This window comes from Lagopus muta, chromosome 2 (assembly GCF_023343835.1).
Source record: "Lagopus muta isolate bLagMut1 chromosome 2, bLagMut1 primary, whole genome shotgun sequence".
Classification (NCBI taxonomy): Eukaryota; Metazoa; Chordata; class Aves; order Galliformes; family Phasianidae; genus Lagopus; species Lagopus muta.
This window is the reverse complement of record NC_064434.1, coordinates 40311769-40337771: the sequence shown is the minus strand read 5'-3', so window position 1 is coordinate 40337771 and position 26003 is coordinate 40311769. Positions and strand designations below refer to the sequence as shown.

The 26003-nt window shown below is 40.1% G+C and overlaps 1 protein-coding gene across 6 annotated transcripts in view; it reads right to left on the bottom strand.

Annotated features, from left to right (window-relative positions):
* GRIK2 (glutamate ionotropic receptor kainate type subunit 2) overlaps positions 1-22041 on the bottom strand; it is a 349533-nt gene extending 327492 nt beyond the window's left edge. For 5 of the 6 annotated variants that reach the window (XM_048935183.1, XM_048935181.1, XM_048935184.1 and 2 more), the window contains exons 1-2: positions 21890-22041; positions 16348-16752 (exon numbers count right to left, since the gene is read on the bottom strand). In XM_048935183.1, coding sequence (XP_048791140.1) covers positions 16348-16462 — 115 coding nt within the window. In that variant the 5' untranslated portion in view covers positions 16463-16752; positions 21890-22041. Of the gene's footprint in view, positions 1-11715; positions 11728-16347; positions 16753-21889 lie in introns of those variants that run through there. The other variant, XM_048935185.1, reaches the window with a different exon arrangement.
* Positions 22042-26003: the final 3962 nt, after the last annotated feature.

Below are 26003 nucleotides of genomic sequence, written 5' to 3'. Positions count from 1 at the left end.
CTTTAGCTGATGATTTCTGCATTGTAGAGAACTCATTTGTCGTATCTCAAACGATACACAGTGTCAGCACCAAACTGCACATTTCTGGTTTTGCTAAAACTTTGTAACTTGGGTCATGGAATTTCCACCTCACAATTTTAATTTTACTATTAATATACATTATACAAATTAATTTGCAGGGTTTACTGTAAAGACCTTTGGGACTTTTCATGCAGAATTCTTGCACTACGTTTCTTGAATGACTGTTCTTGAAAGCTCCATATATAAGCAAAAGAATGCCTGAGTCTACCTTTTATGACATCCTTCTTTCACAATATCTACACAGTGAGTTCTTCAGTGACAGTTTATATGTTAATAATTTACTGTTCTACTTAATCTGAAGTACCTTTCAAATATTCTCTTAGAGACTAGGAAAACTCTGCACAGATTGTTTTAAACATAATTACCAATAAGAAAAAGATTTCAGTCATATTCACAGAAAGTATTGCTTATGGTTTCCTGATGATGAAAATTGAGAATAAGCTTACAGAATTTCACTTCACAAGGAAATATTACTTTATAGCATGGATTAGAAAAATATATATATGAAAACCAACAACAACAGAAAAAAAAAAATCTAAGCTCACATAGATTTGAAAGAAAATAGTTTCAAAATTTCTAAATTAAAATTGAAAATTATTGAACAAAAATTGCAGGGTAATTGCACAGCAATTATTTTATAGATTAGCTTTATATGCAAGCAAAAATAATATTGCTTGGTTTGTCATTTTGACTAAATGTAAATGTTACATTATGCATATGTGTACATAATGTGGGGAGAGATTAGATAATATGAATGTATTAGATGACTACCTCCTAGCTTTGAAGAGCAACACTTGGAAATTTCAAAATTTTCTGTGTTTGCTTTTGTGTTATATATCTTATCATGTGAAAGCCTACCATTCTAAAATGACTACTGTTAAAAATATGATTATTGTGTTTACAAAGAATTTTAAAGAATAAGCTTTCTTACCATGAGGTAATGATGAAAGTGATCTATTTTTCTAATAACAGACAATAGATGCGTTTTTGTGACACAGGAATACTTGTCAGCATGAGTTTGACTGCAATACAAAACCATGTTTTCCAGTTTCTGTGCTTTTATAATAGTACTTTCCCAGTATGTTCCCAGTATGTAACTCGCTACAGTTAGTGCTCAGAAGGAAATAAACATTTTTTTAAGTGATGAATAAGATCAAATTACTTAGAAGTTTCTTAGAAACATTTTCACATTTCTACTCTCTCTTCTTCTGAGAAAAGCAATACAAGAAACTGAAAGTTGGATACAAGCTTATGTAACTAGGAGTACCATTGTGTACATGTCTTCATTTCAATAGGCCATTAGCTCCACTGCTAGCACAGGCCTCAGATTAGCCAAATACTCCAAACTCTTCAGTATTTTATCTCAGGCCTTCTAAGGATAACTTTAAGCTTTTAAAGCAACGCTACTCTGAAATAAACACTGCAATAACAGTGAAGAGTGAGATGCTGTACTTCAAAAATAAGATGTACTAGCCATTGTACTCACAAATATATTTGATGCTGCTGCTCTAGAACTGCATTTCCACAATATTGTTCACTGCAGAGCTGAATACTCACCTTTGGATGTATACTGCTTTGCCAACTGCTCAATTTTCCTTGTTTTATTTCTATTCTATATTACTTACTTGCCATATACCACTTGATATTTTTAGCATGTATTTTAAAATTCCCTTTTCCTCTACAGTATCTAAACGATTCCCATTATCTCATCCATGTATGGAGACTGTATTACCTGTTTCTTCACCTGCTTTATCTTAATCTCCAGTAACAGTCCAGTAGCTCACTGACATTACTTTTTATATTTTATATTCTATGATGATGCGTTTTATGGAGAGCATAAGATTGGCTATGAAGTAACATGAAAAGATCCATTTTCCCAACACACACAACCCTGTTTGCAATATCTTGCAACAACCAAAATGTAAAGGAAAAGAAAGAAGCAATGCAATCACACAACTTCTACTCTGTTTATCCCATTTTCCATAATTATGCAGGGATTTATAGAGCCAAAAGTAGCTATTAGTGTCCAGTGTAGACCTTTCTTTCTTAAACTGCTGAAAAGATAAGGGCCAGAACATTCCTTGGCAATGAATAACGTCATTTTATTTTTCGTTGTTGGTGTATCTTTTTTCTTTTAAAAATATCTTGTCTGAAGATATACAAATTTTATTGAAAAAAAAAAAAAGAAAAAAAAAGAACAAAAGAAGAACCATTACTTAGTCTCCTCCCTCTGTTGCTCATGATTTTCTACTTTTCTAGAAATAAATATATTCATACGATAAAATTACATTTTCATCGGGTCCTTTCTTAATAACATTGTATATTAAAAGAAAGTAACAGTGAAAACAGCTCTACAGGCATCATCTACTGTCAGTTTCATTTTGAAATTCTTAATAAAATTTCTTTTTGTAGAAATTGGGATTATACCTACATTAAATCTGATACAGAGAAACATAAAACAGATATATTTTGAATCATATAGGCCCAGATCAGGGAAAAGGATACATACACTTACATGAAGTTATAGCATGCCTGAAGCCCATTACCCAAGGCATTTGCAGCACATTCAATTTAACACATTTTTTAAAAATGGAACCTTATAAGATTTGAAAGGTTTTGTCCCATTTGCTCCCTATTTGTATAGCTCATGACAGTGTTCATATGAGAGGAGGGAATTATTTCCCACTGAAGCAAAGATTATAAAATAAATTAATTAAAAAGAAAATATATATATCTACTACAAGCCAGATAAACCAATTAAAAACAAAATTTGCACATTTTATAGAAATCTTAATGTTAGCTCTAGCTCTGAAATAAACTCTCTGCAAAATTGCTTGCCTGTGATGTAAATCAAGCTAAATGAGTGTCTAAAAGTCTTACATTCTGCTGAAAAGCAACATATTTCCAAAGAATATAAAAAAACTTAATTAAGAAAACTGCAATTATAAAGTACTCTAAGGATATTTTTAAAAGGAAAAAAAAAAAAAAAAAAAAAAAACAAAGAACAAAAACAAAACTATCACCTTTATAAGTTCTAGGTGAATCACACTGCAAACATAAAATATTATACTAAGGATAATATGTCTTAGAATTCTTAATACACATCTGAAAATCTCAGTGTATTCATTTCCTTTGCCAGCCCTGACAGAAAATCCTTTTGTTCAACAGCTCAATCTTTTCCAGCTGCAAAATATTTCACGAACACTCAGACTACTGTCTTTCACTTTTCCTCTCATTCTACTATCTCTCTTTAGGATGACAGAAAAGCCAATATTTTCTGGTTTTCAGTTCTGTTTTCTGCCAAGATAGGCAACATGATCTTCCATGGATGACTTCAGCTTCAGAGTAAACGAACTCTAATACATAAGCTAATTTTTAATCACTTTGTTCCGCTTCTTGTCTTTAAAAATAATGGCTCAACAGGATAAATCAGGGTAATAAAATCCCTTCTGACTTTCCAACTATTTACAATACTTCTAAATTTATTCATGTGGGTAAGCTTTTGTGGAAATTGTACCTAACCAGATATGACAGTAATGAAGATCTTCTCCCTCTTCAGATGTTTCCCTAATTGCCCAACAAAGAACTATGCGTTGGTCCTCAACACATCATAGCTTGGTACAGTGGAGGCCAGAAAAACTGCCTGAGGATTAATTGTAGTTTCATAGTCGTAGGCTGCTAAGCTCAGCAGAAATCAACTTTAATACAATCTTCTGATTTACAGTACTTCTAGATATACCTGCCAGTATTAGCACAAGTACTTCCTCTGGTTCTAGTGCAGAGGCAGACGCGAGTTCACACTAAGCGAAGATTCTGCTACTACTATTGTTCTGTGTTAAAATCAAGTTGATGTGATAGCAAGAATTTTCCAAATTCTTAACAGCTGGGGCTGGATGATGGTGTTGTTGAATGCATACATATGCCCATAGTTCCATTCACAGAATTTAGCTCTACTTTTTTAGGGTAACATATTCTAAACTGTTCTTTTTTTTTTTTTTTCTTTTTTTTTTTTTTTTTTTAACTTCATGAATATGCTTGACTGTGCATTTTTTGCATTTCATGACATTCCTCGTGATTTTTTTGTTTGTTTGTTTTCACGAGCACTTTAAAAATGTTCACAAAGATAACACCATGTGAGAATAGTTTCTGCCACCTTCACAACCCCTTGCTATCCCATACTCACACTACTTGTCAGGAAGCAGATGGATAGTCCTTATCAGCCCTTCCATCAAAGACCCCCTGATGTACCCTCAGGCAATTCTCCCACTTCATGTTAAACAACTCCAGCAAAGGAGAAATTCTACTATTTTTTTCCCCCTTACATTTAGGCAACCATCACAAGAAAATGAATGTATGTGCATACATTCACACAGGCCTGCAACTGTAAGACTGTTGCTACCTAGTTCTTTTGTTAAATTCACAAATACACTGTTGCCCTGAAACGACTGTCAGAAATAAGGGGGCCTACGATCAAAAGTTCAATAATCTATTAATATGGATTAATGAAAATGTTGATGCTTGCTTTTGTAAATATACATCTAAAGAAGAGCAGATGATAAACAGCTTTTAGTTTTCTGTATTTATAACTGACAGATGGGCTTTGGTGAATAAGAAGCCAGTACATTGTGCAACTCCGAAATGAAAAGAAAAAAAAAAGATTTTTGGAATGGTCCGTAGTAGCTGGAAAAAAAAGACTCCCAAAAGCATTCACTGCAAATTTCTAATGAATTGTAAGTCAACAGTCAAAAGAAATCTATGAGGGCAGATCTCCTGTGCCCACAAGAGAGCAAGATGCAATATTTGTACACAATTCAAGCACCATGTCACAATGAAAAGAGTGGAAAACGCTCAGGAAAGCAATACATACTGCGTTTATATGAGAATATGGTATATTCTTATCTTAGATTTCAACAAATGCTATGCCATAAACACCCAATGTCTAGACACAAAATGTCACAAACATAATACTGAAGATGTGACTAGCTAACTCTGATTTGATCTTCAAATGGGATTTTTTTTTTTTTTTTTTTTTTTTTCTGGTTAGGTAGGTTTGAAAAGATACTAGAAAATCTGATTTAATGCATTTTGGGCATATTTTTCTTAGCCATATCACAGTCATGAAGTAAATTTCTGCAGGTATGTTGAATATTGTGAATGGTAGAGTCTTCCGAAGATTGAAGAGATAAACCTTAATAATGCATTTTATGGCTTTTTCTTCTCAGGGAACATCCAAACAAATACACATAGCAGTGCTGAAAGGAAGTCAGATGTATCTTTCCTAAATTTCTGTTTTCTTCCCTCAGCTGCTTACACATGTGGCATACGCATAGCTTGCCACTTGCTGGACCTACATCCTAGTATGTTTCCTTTACTACTAAGAGAAGATCAGATCTGAGCATGAATAGAATACTGATTTATGCTTCTGTACTTCATGTAAGCATTATGCTAGATATCCAATAATGAGCAAAGAGATTTGTAAACTCTGAATTAAATTCTTAGCCTCCAAAAAAATAGTCCTTTTGATATTACTGAATCACTTTATCAAGTAACATCTTCATATTTAATTGTGAACAAACAGAAAGAAAAATTCTACTATTTGCATAATCTATGTGGTTTATTTGTATGTAAAACATGTTTCGGTGGGTTTTTTTGTTAGTGTTGTTTTTTCATTAACTACACTAAGCTCCTTTCCATATGCTGCATTTTCAACTCCTATAGCTTTCTCAAACTACCTCTACGCTGCCTATACATTTTATGCATATAGAGAATGGGTGAGGGGAGAAGAGAAAATAGTGTAATCAGGGATATCTGAGGACACAACCAAGTAGTATTTAAAATAGCCCATCACTCAAGTCACAGAGTCAAGTACTGAAAAACTGTCAGCCAAAAATCACACTTCTCTGAAAATGGACAGATACAAAAGCACAGCTCTTGAAAATCAGCGAGACATACTCCCTCAGTACTAAACATACCATCTTCAAAGAAAGAATAAATCCATATTTATATGATATTAGATCTGACTAGTCAATGGCCCTGTTTTGCACACCTTCTTTTAAAACACCAGCTTCAAACTGTGAAATATCTGAAGTTAATTCTTACACGGACTAGAAAGATATGGGTGCTACGCAAAACCAGAAACTCTAGATTTAAAAATATAGGTATGTATTGCATAGAAAAATCTTTCAATTTGAATGAAAAACATATCCAAGTGGCTACAGGAAATTTTGTAAGTATAGTAAGTCATGAGAACTGTAAATAGCGTTTTAGAGTAAAAATCAAATAAGCAATAATTCTACAAATTAGATTTCCTAGCTTCGAGTCCTAATATTGATCTTTGTTAAGCAACACAACGTGAAGCAAGAAAAACGAGTTTTGTGTGTAATACTTGAATGCAGGCCAATAATTTATTTGAGGTTCTGTATAAATTTTATAAACAACTTTCAGATACTGAAATGAGTGAAATGTGTGTAGCAAAGTGAACACAAATGTCCCTGTTAACAAACATAAAAAATGACTATGATGCAGCATTTGAAGAACAAATTAATTTTCCTGATTTTAAGTACTTTGCATAATTTTAATTTCTCTAATGTACCTTATATCTAATTCCTTAATGAGTAGGTAACATGAAATATATTTTAAAGATTTCCTGCCTCATAGGATAAATGTTGCTGAATAACAATGATTTTTTTTCCTTTAAACTTTACTTCTTACTGACTGTGTCATCTTCATGTTCTTTATTATTATTTATTGTTCTTTATTTATGAACTTTATTGTTCTTTATTTATGTATACTTGTACGTAGCACAAAGTTTTGGATTGCTTTGCAATTTGAACAGCAAATCAAGCTGTATTGCTAGCACTGGACCACAATATCTTTGTTCAGTGAGTACACTCTTTCCAGATGTAAAAAAGTAATAATTTTAAAAAGCCTCTGCTTGAAAAAATTCTCCATTATGTTGCATCTGTTTTATAATATGTTGTTAAATATTGTAAATTAGAACAAATAAATGAAAATTAAACTATTAAAAAGTGTAATGTGATCTTCAAAGATAATTGGGGGAAAAAAAAAAACCAAGGAAAGAGATTCTCAAAAGAGATCCTTTGCTAATTGGACTAGTATAAATAGCATGACTTGAAGAACAAGCATCATTTAACATAGCTTAGGATCTCTTCATGCATCTTAGCAAAAATACTCTATCACCAACTTATCCAAAGCAATGAATATACCTACAATAAACAAATTTATATGGATATTAACATAATTGATAGCTTTAACACTAGAATGATCTAAAACTTTTCTTTCTCTGAACAGTGCTCAACAACTTATATCTGACTCTCACTTCTCTTGCACTAATGTAAATCACTGACCTTAGCTTATGATAAAAGGTTGAGGGAACTGGGCTTGCCTAGCTTGGAAAAGAGAAGGCTCCAGAGAGACCTTATTGTGGTCTTCCAGTACTTGAAGCGAGTGTACAAACAGGAGGGAGAACAACTGTTTCCATGGGTGGATAGTGATAGGACAGGGGTGGATGGTTTTAAACTGAGACAAGGGAGGCTTAAGTTAGATATCAGGAGGAAGTTTTTTCAGAGGGTGGTGACACACTGGAACAGGTTGCCCAAGGAGATTGTGGATGCCCCATCCCTGCAGGCATTCAAGGCCAGGCTGGATGTGACTCTGGGCAGCCTGGTCTGGTGGTTGGTGACCCTGCACATAGCAGGGGGTTGGAACTGGATGATCCTTTTCAACGCAGACCATTCTATGAAGTTAGAAAACATTACACTTAAAGTACACTACAGGTATCTTATTTCAATATGTGACCCATGAAATGTACCTGTAAATAATTAGCCTATAAGAAACTTCATTGAGTATACACAGATTTCATATCCCACGTGATATAGAAACATACAATTTAAATCCACTTAGCAATACCAAAGGATCTGTCTTTCTGACAGTGTAAGGAATTGATACTGAGTCATGATCAAGTACTGACACGGTAAGCATAGGCAGAAATATAAGATATGTTCTGCCTTTGCCTAAAAGAACCCTACTTTCTTCATGGTTTTCCTACATGAACTGTAAACGAAAAAACTTCAAATAGTTGATTTTTTTTTTTTTTTAAAGAAAGAAAAACAGTTTAAAATGTTGAGATGCGAGACTCAAGTATTTGATGCAGATGTATCTTGGTTACTGTTGTTTCTTATTATTTCTTTTATTGCTATAGACTGTTAAGCAACTTGTGTTCTAATTCTGTAATTTTTAAATAACTGTACAAATATGAGCTGATTTATACAGCTGATACATATTTAGCTCAATAGTTGATATAACTTGTATATATTTAGCTTCTAGAGAAGGAGAAAACGCCAAAATATTAGATTATATAGCAACTCTTAGTAATTTCACCCAGATTATTGCCTAGTAAGAATGCATATGCACATGAATGAGCATTTTAATAAAAATATTTTAAATTCAGTCAGTTATCTTCTGACAAAAAAACACTTTAAAGTAATAACTATTTTTATATTCACAGAAATAGAACACTTAATTTGAAATATTTTACTGGAGATACTAAAGCTAAATGTGAAGATGGCAAGCTCTCCCAAAGCTGAAATAGTTCTGCATCTTTAAAATCAAGCTTGATAAAATTTACTCAATAAACTTCAGTAATTAGTTAAATAAAAACAAGTATTCACAAACAAGCCCTTATGTACAGGTCTGACTTTGATTATCTATTGTGAAAACAAACATCATTTGTTTTCTGGTGAGTTTTTAGAAGAGTGAGAATTCTGTTTCACTGCTTTTTAATTTTAACATCAAGAACGGGATGTTGACTCATTGACAAATTTATTTTGCCATGTTAAGTTTCTACCTGAGAATTTGAGTTCAGCACAAGGCAAGAGAACCCTGCTCAATCCACCTCCATTTCCTCCAGATGGTGGTCGATGTCAGGAACTGCAGGGTTCATCCAGATTAACATTTGCAACGTAAGTTTTGTCCACTCTCAGTCAACTTAGTTTAATCCTTCAATCTCCACATACTATAAAGGAGGCATAAAAGCTGGATTAAAACAGGTTTACACCAAGTTTTAGGTAGAGATGTGTCCTTTCATGTTTTAATTTTTCACTCAGTTTACCAGAAAGTTTGGAAAGCCAAGACTTTCCAAAAATTAATAGAAAGATATCATTAATGTTCCCCTTCTGGCTAGGTTTACACTGCGCCTTTAAAAGCTTTGGCCCATTAAAATTAAATAAATAAATAAATAAATGGAGGAATGAAGAGGGAAGGAATCACATAAGAAAAAAAGTATTTTTCTTTAAAAATGTTTGGTTCTCATAACAGTAAATCATTACCTTTTCCACTCATCCATATTAAAATACAGCATGGATCATTTGGTACTAGATTTAGCTACACCTTTCCAATTCAGATTATTTTTACTGTTTATACAATAGAGAAACACTGGAGACACACATTGAAGTATTAGCCTTTTTTTTTTTTAATAAAAAAAAAAAAGATATTCAGCCTACAGTGAATTAGAAAATTCATTAAGTCACCTGAACAACAGCTCCTGAAATCATATTAAGTTCTCCCTGAACTGTTCTTCCATCAGTGTTATAGAATCTAATGTGTAAGAATTAGTAACTGGCGATCAAGGACTTTCTCACAATGAAATATCAACAGATATCTTCAACATTCCTATATTAACTGACTTTTAAATCCAGATAACTGTTTTATTGAAGACTAAATTTTAAAAGTTTAGGAATGTAAACACAAATATAATAAATTAGACTTCTACCAAACGTGAGTGAATGCATTTCCCCAAATATAAAAATAAAATTCTATAAGGCCTATGAATTAACCTTCTGACGTGTTAATGACAAAATATTATCAGCTATGAATGAGCATTTTTATTCAAAGGCTACAACGTAGGTATATTTCAGACTATCCCAGTAGTCACAATACTAGCAGCACTCTCCTTTAGCCCAAGCAAAAAGACCTAGAAGAGGAAACACTTTAGAAATATATAAGCTAAGAAAGTTTAATTGTTTGAAAGTTAAATAAACATAGCTACCAAATATGATCCTATATGAAATCCTATTCTATTTCAATAGCACTTTGGAAACATTATTCAGTAATAAGTTTCAAGGAAGTCTACATCCAGGCTGATACAAATCACTTGAAAATATTTGCAGCAGATGTAAAAAGAGCAGTCTTAAGCACCACACCTGTGGATCAGCACCACATCTATGGGTCAACTCTAATTTTTTATTCCACACAAAAAAAAGATTTGTGGTTTTAATTGAGATTTACCTTTTAATGAAATTAAATATACACTTTTTGAACTTCTGGTTAGTGTTTTACATAGTATTACAACACTGTCTAGTTTATCCAGAGCTGGCTGAGCTCCAGTAATTGAAATAGTGATCATTACATGTTTGTTCTGTTTTCTTTGCATTACTGAAAGCTTTGGCTGTTTAAACTGAAGGCACTATATAAACCTAAGACTGTTATTACTGAAGAATAAAGGAGCAAAAAAAAGTACAAAATTATAAGTATTAATATGATAGTGATCTTTGATTCTGCATATTCCAATTCAGATGTGACTGCACAATTGTATTATGTTATCATATTGTTTAATCTAATCTTCCAACATACATTACAGCCTAACATTATAAAAAGCTTATTCAGGAAACATTAATTTGCCTTGCAGATTGAGGAGTATGGAAATAAGGCGCTTTCTAGTTTCTCTTTTGAATTATTGACAGAACTTCTAGTAATTGCTCCTCAGGAAGAGACTGGAGTGAGTGAAGGTTAAAACAAAGGGAAAAAAAAGTAAATAAATTAAGTTAGGGACAAAGATCTACAATTATTTTGCAACAAGTAGAAAATGTTTGGTTTGATTTTTTTCTAAAGCAAGTGGAGTTTCCCTTATATAAAGTAAATAAATAAAATTACCTAATATTTGAGTTTAGAAAATGCTGGCAAATCTCTTTTTCTCTGGTTTCTTATCTCCAGGGACAGATACCATTCCCTTCGACGACCACATTCAAATGTAAGGTATTACTTGAACTCTGCATCACTTCAAAAGCCAGGTAGCAGTCAGAATGAAGTGAGTTATACGTCTCACCACCTAATCTATCAGACAATTGTGTGAAAATCCTTTTACAAAGCGGTTGGTGTTCCAAACACCGGTTGAAAGGATCTGGGGATATTCCAGACAGCCCACACGGATGAAAGCTTTCTTAACCTACATTAAATCTTGATAATGCAATAATGAGTCTTTTAAAGGGATAACTCTAATTCCCCTATCTAGTGCAAAAAAGACTGTATACAGCTAATCTGCTTTGCCCTTTCAATTAAACTCATCCAGGACGTTCTATGTAGTCAGCACCCTGAATGAGTCATTAAAATTCTCGTTCTGTAAGAGTTGTGTGCAGTGCACTGTTGTTTCTAAATTCCATTAAATCCAAATGGTCTTTATCGCTCCATGACCACTGTGACTTCAATCAGCCAATTTAATTACCTTACCAAATTGTCAGCAGAAGTAGCAAAGAAAAACAGGAAGGGCTGTGACGTTATCAAATTGAAATCTTCCTCTGTGCCGTTTAATCTAGAGCAGTCAATAACAATGCTTCTCACCTTCTTGCTGCCTTCCCGAGGCTCTTAACCTTATTCCTCTTTCAAAGATTTCTGTTGCTGTTTGTAAGACCGATTTTGAACTCCTCTCTGTGTGGATGTTAACGTGTATTTAAAGCTTCTTGTCCTTGGCAGTAAAATTTTCATTGGCTCTATATATTGGAATTACCAACACACAGACCTCTAAGGGCTACTACAAGTATTTGCTTTGAAGATTTTGATCATACTCTTGATCTGATCAAAGCCAGGTCTGTACGTTCTGCCATTTAAACATACGCAGAAAGCTTATGTCCTTCCAGTAAAAAAAAGTGCCAGCGTAAAATGCAAAAGAAAGATGGTGCACATCGAGGTTCTAGTAAAACTCCAGCTCAATCAGCGGGCATTTCTCACCTAAACTCTGGTTGCAAAGCCTTTTGTACAGAGCTAGCTCTCCCTGCTCTTCCATGTCTCTGCTGTGTCTAACAACCATCTGATAAGAACGGTCACTTAAATCACAGAAACGTATGGGCCGGCCCCCACTGACAACTGCACAGGCAGCTAACGCGATGATGCAGCCTCCTGGCTGGTTTTGCCGAGCCCCATTGTAAAAACATTCCTGTTTAGATAAACTCAATCCTTTTGAGCAAAGAGGGCTCATTTAAGTAGTACGGCAGACAAAACCTGCGCCGCACTTTCACGACAGAATTCTCCAGTGCAGAGTAATTCCCTTCTCTGAGATCCCACAGTGGAGCCCAGTTGTTCTATTTTTTTTTTTTTTTTTCTATTCAGACTCACAGATTACGCTATCGACCATACATAGCTCTATTTTGCAACTATTCTTATTATTTTGCTTCACGAAGGACAGTGGGAAAATGCTAGTTTTTGTAATGGCTTGATGTGTTAGTTTTGTTTTTCATTTTCTCTAGTAAAAAAAAAATGAAAGAAAAAATCAGTAGTAGGAAATTATTCCTGGAAGAGTACAACACCATCTTTCCTTGAAAAGTATTCCACCTCTTTTGTCTTAGCTTTCTTTTGCTTTTAAACTCTGCCTCCCCCCCTTCTTTTTCAAGATGCATTCCATCCCACAACACCTACGCCCCTTTCCCATCCGCCTGAAGCTAGCTTTCACCGCAGACACCTGCAACACCAAACTAGCAAAGAGGTTAGACTATAGACCTTTAATTTTCTTTATATCCTCCTTATCGGGTCTGTGAGCTCCCTGGGGAAGATCCTTGATCTTTCACACATTTTCACCTGAGTAACTTGAGAGGGAATTAGGGCCAAACCTCTTTCCCGTCCCGCTCACCAACCTTTGCCGTAGGAAAGACGAGCAGGGTTCTGTTCCGCGTTGCTCTCAGTAGCAGAGACAAGGCCCAAAAGGGGTAATTTAAATAAAGAAGAACCTTTTAGAGTACTGTGGAGTTCAAAGAGCACCGCATAGGAACAGGGAAGAAAAGAGGGGTTTTAAGCAGCCCGGCCTCTTACTGCCTTGGGCGAGAAGAGATGGGTTTGCGTGAACTCAGGTGGAGAGTTACTGGTAGTTAACAGCTCTTAATGGCTCGCTCATTCAGCCGTACGAGTGCCGGCGTGCCCCGAGGGGGGGAAAGGCAGGAGCGAGGGGGCTTGCGGGACCCGGCGACAATGGGGCTCGGGAACGACTCGGCCCAGCCCGGCTCCACTACTTGGTGTTTCTTGGGAGCTGCTGTCCTGGGTCTGTTCCTCCACTGCACAGAAGCACGGAATAAGAGAACTGTGAAAAGCGGTCCCCGATAATGGAGGGGATCCGCCGACGGTCACAGATTTGGGCTTTTCTAACGGTGCCAAGTAATAAGGAAAAGGCTTCAATCACACTTAGCAAAGACTAATATCTCTCATTCGCCAGGCTGCTATCCTCCTTCGCCAGGCTGGGACCTGGCCTGATATGCACAGCACTGGCTCGGGTTTAAGTTTAACTGAGCAATTGTTATAGCTCCCGTTAGAAACCCTCGGCTATGGTGGGCACAAGCCTCCTGCTTTTCCAGGGCTTGCCTGTGGGAAGCCATTCAGGAGCAGCAGAGGGAAGCTGCTCGCACACCACATGAAGCAGAGTATCACTTTGGTGAGGCTGATGCGATGCCTGCACACCTGGCTGTCCCACTCTGGCAGCAACAGACACGGGGCTGGGTGCAAATGGAGACACTGCACAACCTCTCCCAGTGCCTGCTTCATGAAGCACGGGCAGAAGCAACCCGTGCCATCCCAGGTGGCTACAGCTCCCTGTGTGGTTGCTAAAAGATACCTTGAGAGAGAGAAAGGAGATGCTGGCTAGTCCCAACAATTACAGAAGCCGTGGGAAGGACAATGTGAATCCATGGTGGTTAATTTGCACAGGAGGAATGAGTGGGATGGGGCTCTGGCAGGCTCCAAGTTCTCCCCTGTTGCCATAGCACTGCTGGCTGAGGAAGAAGAGCGGGGGCTGGCAGGCTGCCTTCTGCAGGGAACTCCTCAGCTTTCGCTGCTTGGGGAGTAATCCGCAGCCAGAGATGGGCATCCCAGCCCTCGGTCTCAAGGACACTCAGAGGAGATAGGGGCGGAGGGATATTCTCCTCTCAAGAAATAAACAAAGATCCTCCCTCCTTCCCACCATGCCCTGCATGGAGCTGTCACCCCTGGGGAAGAAGCTGGACATCTTTCATAGTCACAGAGTCACTGCACACCTGGACCAGGCTCAGTCCAGACTCTTTAAAGAGGCAATGTGCAACAGGCCCAGCTGAGCAAGGGGGATGTCTTCCTCCAGCTCTCCTGCTTCTAAGATTTTTCATACTAAGATTAGCTAAACAACCACTCCCTGCTTCAAAGCCTTACAGTTGGGTTGGTGACAATTTAAAGACCAGAAAAATCATTCTGTGCTTTAGAAGCAGACTCAGTCTTCGCTGCTACAAACAATGGAGTGAGTGTACCCTGTTACCTGACTGTGTGACCCGAGGGCAGTGTGGAAGTTAGCCTAGAAAAATGAGTGAATGTGGGACCATGGTTACTCAGGGCGGCAGAGTCCCACTGTACCACCTCCAGTCTCAGGATCATTTATTGTTCAAGTCTCTCCCAAACACTGCTCGGCAGGGTAGCTCTGTAGGTACTCTGGATTACCAATTCAGAGAGGATGGAAAAGGAGGAAAGCTCACCTCTTGGTTGTAATATGGCCAGGAAGATGCTTGTTTACACACAACAGCTACGCTTGAAAATAATTCAAAGGTCCAACCCTTGGCACCAGTCACGAATCCTGGTTTGCCCAAACTGGACTGTGCTACATCACACAGCTCCGGTGCTAATTTCACAGCCATGATTATAGAGCAGACTGAATGCAAAATCAACCTGGCAATGATATACGGACTCACTTAGCCATGTCCAAAGAAACAAGCATTCCTCAAGACGGTTGCTAAGAGCAACGTGCCTTAAGCACCACCTTTAGACCAGATGGAAGCAGAAAATAAATGCTACTAGGAATTCAGCACACGAGATCAGTAACAGGCTGGTGACTTTTTAATCATTACTAATCTTCCCCTCCAAATAAAAGTGAGCACGGGGGGGGGGGAGGGGGGGGGGGGGGAAAGGAGTTTAAACAAAATTAGAAACACACCGAGACACTACTCCCGGTAGAAGACGAGAGTTTTCAGTGCCCCACGGAAAGAGATGCAGAGGCTGCTGCAGCTCCCAGCGGTCGGTGCGAGGGTGAGAGGCACCGAGGCTGCCGCCTGCCCGGGGGAGCCACTTTCGGGTTGCCCACTCCCTCCACGTTTTGCCCACTCCTCCGGGACCGCAGCCCTCCCGGCCCGCACACCTCGGCTAGGAAGTGAGGTTCACTTTCCCTTCCGCCCTGTCCCTGCCTACTGCAAAACTTTGACAGGGCAGGCATGGTGGCCGGAACGTCTCTCTCGCTTGTTTTCTTATGCACTTATACACAAATGCGCGCACGGTCAGTGCTGCTGAGGTTAGTTTCACGGTTCAGACGGGACAGACTTTAAACTCTCAGCTTTCTTGGAAATCTCATTCTGATCCATGATTTTTGTTCTCTCTTTTCGTTGAGGGGGGAGGTGTTGGAACTCATGCAACTTTTCTCACATAGAAGAGCCTTGTTTTTATAGCGTAACGTAATGATTCTTTCACAAGCGTGGAACAAGGAACAAACCATCACTAACCCTAAACGCCAGAGAAGAGGCAAGCGAGCGGGAAGCCAGCCCCGAGCGAGGATTACAGCGTCGCGCCCGTGCGACATCCGCTCAGATGGAGCAGAGGCGGGCGGCCGAAACTTAACAACTACTTGACAGGTTTTAACTGATGAAGCACTGTGCTTTCCACTACTATGGAAACAAAATAAGGTACATTATGAGGGAGCCACGCAAGCTCCGCAGCCTCTTAGGCAAAAGCGTTTGCCAGTCATTTTTCTCTCCATTGTTATTATAATTATCATCATCGTGCCGTTACTACGGCTACAAAGAGCTGCAGCGTCAGAAAAAAACACACAGCAATTCATGCCTCCGGATGCAAAATACACAGAGACTTCGGTGCCCGACTCCGATAGCACATCCCAGCTGTCCCCCAACACCCCCTTAGGAGTCAATCCTACGTAAATCGCATTCGGGCTGAAACGCACAATGAAAAAGTGTCGAGAAATCTTACCAAATCTTAATACATGTGTGGTTCCTTGAGAATATCCAATCCACAGTAAGCAAAGAAGGAGTCTAATGGTGCATCTGAAGACTGGATTAGTTAGAATAGGGGAAATAATCTTCATGATGTTTCTATACACACACGCGCAGCCTTACTTCCCCCTTCTAAGCCGTCAGGTTTCTCGGCAAGGTGAGAATGAGAATAAGTAAACTGATGGCCCTCAGACACGATCACGGCATGGTCACAGAGAGAAGAGAGAGTCTACGCTTCCCAAACCCATTAGCAATCCCTGCATGTTCTTCATTCACTGCGCCAAGGAGCAACCTTCAACTGCAAGGAATGGTGGGACATCCATGTTAATCGGGGGAGAATCCTTGAGAAATCCAAACACACACAACGTCCAGCCGAGTAAACCTGGGAGGCAAGAAAGGAGGAAAATCAATAGGTAATCCAGCTCGAGAAATCGCTGAGGTATCACCACATAGCGAGAGTCAATGAGCACCAGCCGTTTCACTGGCGAAGCTTTTGCCGTTCTCCCATTCTACTGCACTGCTACACAGCTTCTGACGCGAAGCCAAGATTAAGTGAGAGAAATTGAGATAGCTCCTCTCTTCTTAAGGCTGCCTGCCAGACAGCCTTCCTGATTTCTATTATGCAACAGATCTGATCGCCTTGCGTTGTCGGAGGAAAAAAACAGCTCGGTTTTATTTACAGCTTTCTAATTGTTATTAGTCTTTCAGTTGTTCTGAACAATAGCTGTAAGTGTCTGTGCCGGGGGCGGGGGTGGAGGAAAGGGCTATAGGAGAGAAGGGAATCTGTTTCATAAAAATCAATTCATGCATTTTAATAGCTGACTGGCTGGCTCGAAATCACTTAGCTTCAGAGCTGTGAAAGAGAATGCTGACGATAAAATCATGCATGTTGTCAAAGTAACGTTAAGGCTAAAAAAAGATCATGATATTTACATTTACTGACTGCTACTCACATTAATGCATGAAAAAGGGAAAGTGTGATAGTTTGCCTACTGCACGTTCTTAGGAACTTTCCCCGGATCCAGTGGTAACATAGTACCAGCCTGCTTTTGCAAGGTAAACAGGAACCTGCAGTGCTAGAGCTGCCTTGTTGAATGCATAGACTTGTATTTCAGCTTTGCTCTAAACAGTAACTTGTGGATTTACAGATTTATATTTTGCATTCTATTTTGTCACTATCTTTTTTTTTTTTTTTTTTTTTTCAAGCACAGCATTCCTTTCACAAGTATTGCTGTTCCTTCTTGTACTGAAAGAAGCATGTAGTTTGTCAGTTTGCAGTTCTCAATGGGAACAATAGCACTGCCTAGTTTGATAGTGGTGTACTGAGTTTGTATCTGCAACTGCAGCCACGGACTTTTGTCTTATGGTTAGATGTTCCAAAGAACTCACTCTCTAGAATAGTTGAGACTTTTTTCTGAAATACGATTAGTTGTGTGAGTGTAATCATGAAAATAGGTTTAACTAGGACTGTCAGACTTCACAGTCTAAGAGAAGCTTTTGCTGAGTATACATAAGCATTATTAAAAATATTAAAATACAATTCCTAGATTCCTCACAAGGAAAATGAACTCATTCTATTCTATATTCTGCCTGTAGATATCTTCTGCCTCCTTTATCTTCCTCCCTGACTTTTATTACCAGAGAAAATATCACTGAGAGACTTCCCCCACACATACATACAGATGAATACAAAAAAAATGTGACTCTACAGAATTAAATGCTGGTAATGCCAAGAAAATTAGAATAGCCTAAGAAATCTATCAGAAGGAGAACATGGTAAAGGTGAGTTCCAGTTCGTTTTTAAATGATACCTCTATATCATGGACATGTAAATAAGTAGCAGCAACATTTAAATTATTACTTGTAATGTTGCTGTTTTGTATCTCTGAAAGTGTTTGCAATTTGCAGTAACTTTCTTATCATTATGGCTTTTGGTTTCCTCAGCATGCTTTTACTTAAAAAGCTGTAAAATGCTGATGAAAATAAATGTACGTTCTGTGAAGGGATTATTAAACATCATTGATTTTTTTTTTTTTCTCTTTAAGATGGAGGCATAACTGCAGTGTCAGAAATAAGTATCATGAATGGCTAGTTCTGCAGTCTAGCAGGGAATTCAATCAGACGGTTTGACTACTGGAGCACTTTAAAAAGAGCACCTAGTGTTAAAAGCAAGGATATCTAGCGACTCCTTCAGTTCACACTTAGAATATCTCCGAGAAAAAAATGCACATAGAGATGCTCTTTCTTGTATTTGCTATATCCCATTTTTTCCCTCTTCTACTTTTTCATCTTTTATCTTAGTTGAAGAAGAAATAAAACTCACATTGTTGAACACTGTGAGCATTTCTTTCCTTCCTCATCTTTCCTATAATGTTACTGAAATAGAGGACATTAGGCATCTTTTTAATTCTGACTGCTTGTAGGTTGCTTCCTGACAATGATTTTTTTAGAATTTAGCTTAATTTTGGTAAGCGTTTATGAAAGCATAAGATTCCTTAACAGCTTCAATAGACAAGACAAACCCGGGACAAAGTGACACCTTTAATGAATCTTATTTAAAAAAAAAAAAAAAAAAAAAAAAAAAAAAAAAAAAAAGCTGTAATCAAGTCCAACAGAAGTCCTACATCACCGAGGCATTTATAGAATAACCAGAATCATAAAACACCTTAGGATTCATTGCTTTTGTTATTAAATGCTCAGCAGCCTCATCACACCCTCGGCCGCACGCGTGGGACTGAGGGGGTTTCCTTGCTGACCTCCCTCCGCCGACGGGAGCAGCCCCAGCACCACGGACAGCGCCCGGCGCGGCCGGCTCGCCGACTTTCAGCACCGCGGAGAGCGCTCCCGGCCCGCGCCCCTCCGCGTCGCCTACGCGGCGAGATCTACCGGTGCCCGAGAGCCTTTTTTCCCTCCAATCCTTTCACGACACGGAAAGGAAATTAAAATATGTTATCGGCTTCTGTAGAGACACATCTTATACACTCGTTTATGCTAGCTGGCTCGCTATTTTATGACATTTTATGGGTTCAGGAGTATTGCTCTTATCTGCCATCACACGTTGCCTAATGTTCGGCATCAACACCCTCTCCCTTCTCTCAAGTCTCAACTCCCACTTTGAAGGGAGATCGTGGTTAATCCAGTACTGCCTTCTCAAGAAAATTACTTTCTTATTAAAAAGTAAATCTGGCAAGATATAAGATGTTTAGCACTCAAGGAATATTTGGGGTCTGAAGACTATTTACAGTCTATGCAGCTAAATGAACCACTAGAATACACCACTCTAGACTCCTTTTCTGTAAATTGGACTTTAGCTTCATTTCATCTTCATAGAGGGAGGAGGAAGAAACAGTAACTTTTACAACGATCCTTTTGTCCACCCTCCAGAATGATTTCAACATGGACATAGGAAAGTGTTCTTAAGTACTTTCATATTTCCTTCCTTATAAGACATACAATTCAACGGTTGGAGATCCCTAATAAAATATTCAGCTGGAGAAGCTTGTCTTGTCTCTTGGGGGCTTGTCACCACTGTTATGCAGTGCTTCTCAGATTAAAGTCTTTATGAAACTGTCCTCTTTGCTTCAGTGATCAGCAAATGGGAAATCCACAATTCCTTGGTTATACGTTTTAATTTGTTTTACGTTTTAGACATCTATACTAGACATGGTAGTAATACATTTTTAATACACAAGGACAATGTCCAAGTGAAGGTGGTATGAAAAATAGTATTTCAGCTACAGGAGGGGAAGGAGAATAGATCATTTAAGGCCTTTACATCTTCTCTGAGTGATAAAAGCCTACTAAATTCTTCAGTATGTGTCAGGTATAAATGGTGATCTTATGTGCCTAATGCTTCATTCGGAAAGGAGAGATGTGATTTTGATTACCTTATTACATCAGGCACTTTTTTCCTTCAGATCGTATTTTCATGTGCTGCTATCATAATAAAAGTTAATCCACTTCCAGCTAGCTGCCACCTACTGGGATGTATAGTTTTACCATATCACTTTTAAAAGGACATGGCTTTCATTTTCAGGTCAGAGCTATGTCTCTAAGAACAGATTATAGATTTTTTTTTTTTTTTTAATCACTCAATCTACAGTTTTGTCTTCTCCCAGCAACCACAGATATAAATTTAGGATGTGTAAACCATATGATTCCCAGAGCTTTGTTTTTTGGACATTTTTCAGGAAATCTTTGTAAGTGCTTCAGATTCACATACTGCCACAGACCCCCTGCTGTTGCAGTCTGGTGTGTGGAGAGCCATAGTTTACTGCAACACCTGACCAGCCCCTCCAGATCTCCAGGCATGAGTTGCAGCTTTGCTGACAGTGCAGTAATACAGCCCTCCCTTTTTAAATGTTTGCTGAATTATTCCAATGATTGTTGATAGTATCATTGGAAAACACATTGCAGCCCACTTGCACTTCACTCCCACCAGTTATAAAAACCATAGGTCCCCTCTGTGTGTTATTATTAGCTCAGTCCAAATTTACAACCAAGTTTCTGCTGCGCTGATAATTAATGACATTTTAAGATGGTAATTAATTTTCAGCTAGCGGAAAGACGTTCATTCTAATTAACAAACTGAGTATGCAATAGATTAACTTGTTCAGGCACTTTTGGGTATCACAGCAATGCACTTTCCTAGCAGGTTTTAAGCAGCGAGAACAAACATTTATGACATTATCTACAGATCAGCCTTTCACCCCCTCAGTTTGCTTTGTGGCTGTGGAAGCTGTGAAAGATTTCGGGAGGAGAGGAAGGATGTATAACGTTTTCCACGCTCTGCTCCACTAAAAGTTTCTAAGGGAAACGTGAAGAGAGGTGTCATTATGAAGTATTCATTCCTTTTCAGCGCGCACAGGGCTCTCTCAGTCGTGCTACCGGCGTAGACAGGAATGTCTCTGGCTTCATACAGAGAGTGTCAGCGCCCTGGCTGGGTTAGAAATGGATGCTCGCCCAGAATGCTGAATTTGTACGGAAACCAACGCCAGGACTGCCGACAGCCAAAAGGTGGGATGGTTGCACCGGCAATTGGGGCAGGAGGAGACCTCACGGAAGGAGAGCCAACAAACAGTCGGTGGGTTGCTCACCCACAACTCGAGTTAAGTTAGAGCTCGTTTCTCACCTCTCCTTTCCCATTCGGGAGGGACACCCCCGGGCTCCGCCACCTTCAGCCCGGCGGCTCAGGGCTGCTGAGGGAGTCGGACAGGGGACACCGGGTGGGCTACGCTGCCCTGGACGCTGGCCCCACTTTCCACAGCAAGATGAGGAGGAAGAAGAGGAAGAAGAATGGAAGGCTACAGAGCCCAGCGGCAGGAGCCGGCCAGCCTCGCGGTGCCCGTGTCTGCCACCTCAGCGCCCGGTTTGCCCAGAGACACCTGGCTGGGAGACAGAGCAGTGGGCAGCAATCCCGGCAGCGCAGAGACCCACCCGCCGCCACCAACACCCCACCGCTGCCCCTCACTCGCATGCAGCCCCTCCGGGAAGCCGGAGACCCCGGGACGTCGTCCTACCTTGAGCTGCGGGCGGGAAAGCGGGGAGGGAGAGGAAGGCGGAGGCGGGGGGAGGAAGGGCGGTGGTAGGACGCCGGGGGATGCCCGGGCTGCGGTGCAGCCGGCGGCCGGGCACCACTGACGGCGGCAGCGAGCGGCGGCCGAGGGAGGGAGGGAAGGAGGGAAGGAGGGAGGGGAAAGGGAGGGAAAGGAGGGAAGGAGCGAGCGAGAGAAGGAGGGAGGGAGGGAGGGAGGGAGGAAAAAGGGGAAGGAGACCCGCCTCCCTTCGGGAGCGATGCACAGCTCCCTTTAAAGGAGCAGAAACACGCTTCCTCCGCGGCCGCCGCTTCGGGCTCCGCAGCGCCGAGCACTGCCGGGCCAGCAGCAGCAGCAGCGGGCAGGGCTTCATGAGCGGGCGGGCGGACGGCTGAGCAGAACCGCTCCCAGCTCCCGTTCCACCACTCCAAGGGCCGAGGTCGGCGGACAGCGTGTTTTCAGAGCACGGGAAATCCGAGCTTCTGAGCGGGGTCTCCAATTCCATTTTGCATGTATGGAGGCGATGTGAGGGATCGGACCCTACAGCCCTCAACCCTACGGCACCTAGCAACCCCTTCCCTGCCCCCGTTGCCGCAGGGGTGACAGAAATGTTTGGGTGCCCTCGGCCGCTTCTGTACATCATCCACACGGCGAATCCCTCCTGCAACCCCCCCAGCCTCCTTCTTCCTTGAACCAGTAGGGACAAAGCTCCAGCAATTTTCCCAATCTTGTCTAGAACGGAAGGAGCTGGGACAGCAAGGCTGTGGGGTCGAGAGAGAGCGCAGGCAGCAGCCAGCCAGAGCCCGCGTCGTCGGAAAGGCAGCAAGGGGGCCTCCACGCCCGATTCACTTAGTAACAGCGTTGAGGGATGGGGAGCGGGGAACGGGAATCCGGTAACGAGCCGTAGTGCAAAATGCAGCCTCCACAGCCCCCTGCAGGATTGCCAGTGTTCTCTCGCCCCCTGCCCCGCTCGCCCCCGCAGCTCCACAAGCATCTGCCCGATTTCCCCTTTTCTCCTCCCTATTTTGTTTGCCGGCTCAGACATGCCTTGGGTCGCTGCAGGAATCCACCTATGCCTATCCCCGCCCCACTGCCTTCCTGAGGTTCGATCTGCCGTTCCTTCGCCTCTCCTTCACGGCCAATGTCCATCCTCGCATCCGCACCCCCAGAGGATGCTCAGACGTTGCCCTGCTTCATCTACCGGAGCGTCGAACAGGGAACAGCGGTTATAGGGGCCGGAGGGGCTCGAAGAGCACTCGAGAGGTGGGGGTTGGTGACTGAGAAGCTCCTGTAATTAAGTAAACAGCAGAGTTGTTGTGCGGAGTAAATAAATAGTCAATGATCCCATTGTCAGGAGAGCGCAGGCGGCACAGACTGCGCCGGGCTCGCCGCGATCGGGCCGCTGTGACTTGCAGCTTAATGGCCCCACAGCACAGCCCTTAATTACTAACAGCCCGCTGCAGCGGCCGAAAAAGAATATTCATTAGTCACTTCATTTGCCTGAGGCCGTAATAGAGATAACTGGTCAAAAACAAACGCGGTGACAAAGCAAAGAGCTCGATGCCACCCTGGGAGTGAAGGTGGCCGGCAATGAGCGGGTTGCTGCCTGTGGGGCCGGAGGGCAACCTAAAGAAGAGAACCCGCAAACGTGAGCCGGAGAGAACATGCAGGAGGGAAAGGCATCGCGGGGATGGCCACAGAAGCCGCTATAGGATTTCCACGACCTGCGGAGGGTGGGAAACGTGTGAGATCTGATGAGCAAATAAGAGTTGTTCAAGCAGCCGCTCCGTACAAGCAGTGGGGTCGATCCCTCTTTTGTCACGGAGCACTTTTGCTCTGTTACTATCCCGAATTTTCAGACCAGGCAGACGCACGAATATGGAACTCAAAAGTGTCTTTCTGAGATGAGAGAAAGGAAGGCAGGAAAAGAGAAGGGATGAGGCATTTCATGTCTAATACTGCAGGTAGGTTGGGTAATACCTTCATGTTATCATTTCACCTAACTACATTCACACAGTATCTTTTCACTTGTTGCCTGGATAATAATTCTGTCCTGACACGAGACTGTCAATAATAAACAGCCTACTGCAGTTAACACAGAATCTGGGTCTCCCTCAGGTAGAAGATTCCCAATGTCACTATTGCTGTTATCAACATTTATCACTGCAGATATATGAGGAATTTACATATATATAATTATTACACAAAAAAGTTGGAGCAGGAAGGATGAACCTAAGATCACACTACAAACCAGTGACATACAAGGAAGACAATTCAGGATTCTATTTTCTCAGGCCTTGACTACTGCAAAACCCCCAAATTTCAATACAGATGAAGTTTCTTGTGATGATTCTTCCTAGTTACACTGCGGAAACTTTGAAAATTATTAGTACTGATCATCAGAATGAAGCATATAGGAACACACAAGCCTAATTTGTCAAATTACAAAATGAGATGTACAACAGAATGTGACACACCACGTACTGGACCTCCAAAAGAAAAAACAAAAGCAAACAAAAAACTCACAAACTAAACCCCATAAGCTTATTCAGTTGATTCTTTTCTTTGAGGTTAATTATTTTAATGACATGTAAAACTGTCAAAAGTGTAGATACATATTTGCTATCTCTTCACCAGTTACTTAAAACTTTTTGTAAATATCAATAGAATTTCAAACTTTGAAAAAAAAAAACCAACAAGTGAATTGTAGAGATCCTCATGAGAATATTTTTTAGTTCTGTTTTGTTTTCCCTCAGAACTATTTCTGAAGACACAGAATTAAATAATCTGGGCTTAGCACAGTTCCATCCTATTAGGTGCATTTACACCATTTAGTCTTTAAGGTGACGTAAACTTGTAGCCTGATTTCCTTAAGCTTAAAAACAAACCACAACAATAAAAGGATGACACATTTTTACTATAAAAATATACCATTAGGACTCCAAGCATTCAATATATATTTTTTTGTTTCTCACCTCAGTTTGAGTCAGATATGCCAGTGTAAACACAGACAGAATTTAAGATCTATCAAAAGGATTTAAAAAAAATTCTATGAAAATGGCAGATCTACAAAGAATCACAGCTTACCAACATCATCTCTTAGGTGCTCTTATATAAGCTTTTCTGTTCAAATTAAAACCTCAATCTGAATATTGATACTTGTTCAGGATGAGTAATTCACAACTTGTGTTCTGACATGGAAAACAGTGAAGGGAATCACAGAGTCATAGAATGGCTTGTGTTGGAAGGGATCTCAAAGCTCATCAAGCTCCAACCCCTCTGCCACAGGTGGGCTGCCAAACTTCACATTTAATACCAGATCAGGCTGCCCAGGTCTCCATCCAACCTGGCTTTGAACACCTCCAGGGACTGGGCATCCACATCCTCTTGGGGCAAAATAACACTCATAGGCAATTGCAATATATTCATTTTGTTCTTCCTGTCAGATTTTTTTTTTTTTTTTAAACCTATTTATGGTTTTGAAAAACACTGGTTTGTCTTTCAGGAGATCTGTGTCCTATTGCTATGTGATAGGGAGCTCTGGTACTGTTCATGATCAAATAAAGATATGTTGTCATATTAGTTAAGTCAAGGAAAACCCTCCCAGATTTCAACTATCCTCACAATTCTTTGTGGCTTTTAATGATGTTCTTGTTACAATCACATTCCTAGTTAGGCTGGTTGCATATACATCGAATACCTTGATATATTTTTTATATAATTCTTGAAGTCAAAACGGGATTTAATAAATGAAAAAAAAAATTTCTAGAGGTGATAATACCTGTTCTGGTATTAGCCACTTGAGGGAGACAACGAGCCACAGGTTACATTGGTTAATTGAGAGCTTTGCACTCATTGAGTGTTATTGTTAGTTTTAAAAGTATAGGGACAGTGGGTTTTCTTCTCTCTCCACTGTCAAACAAGATGAGCTCATCTCCTGACTTCCACTAATAGCTCTTAGGAATATCTAGCCTATTCAGATGATACCCCAGATTCTAGAATATCTCACACTTGAGCAACTGGGTCAAGTTCTAATTCAACTTACATGTTGACACCTTGTTGTTTTAGAGGTGCAGTGAAGTGTATTACATAAACAAGA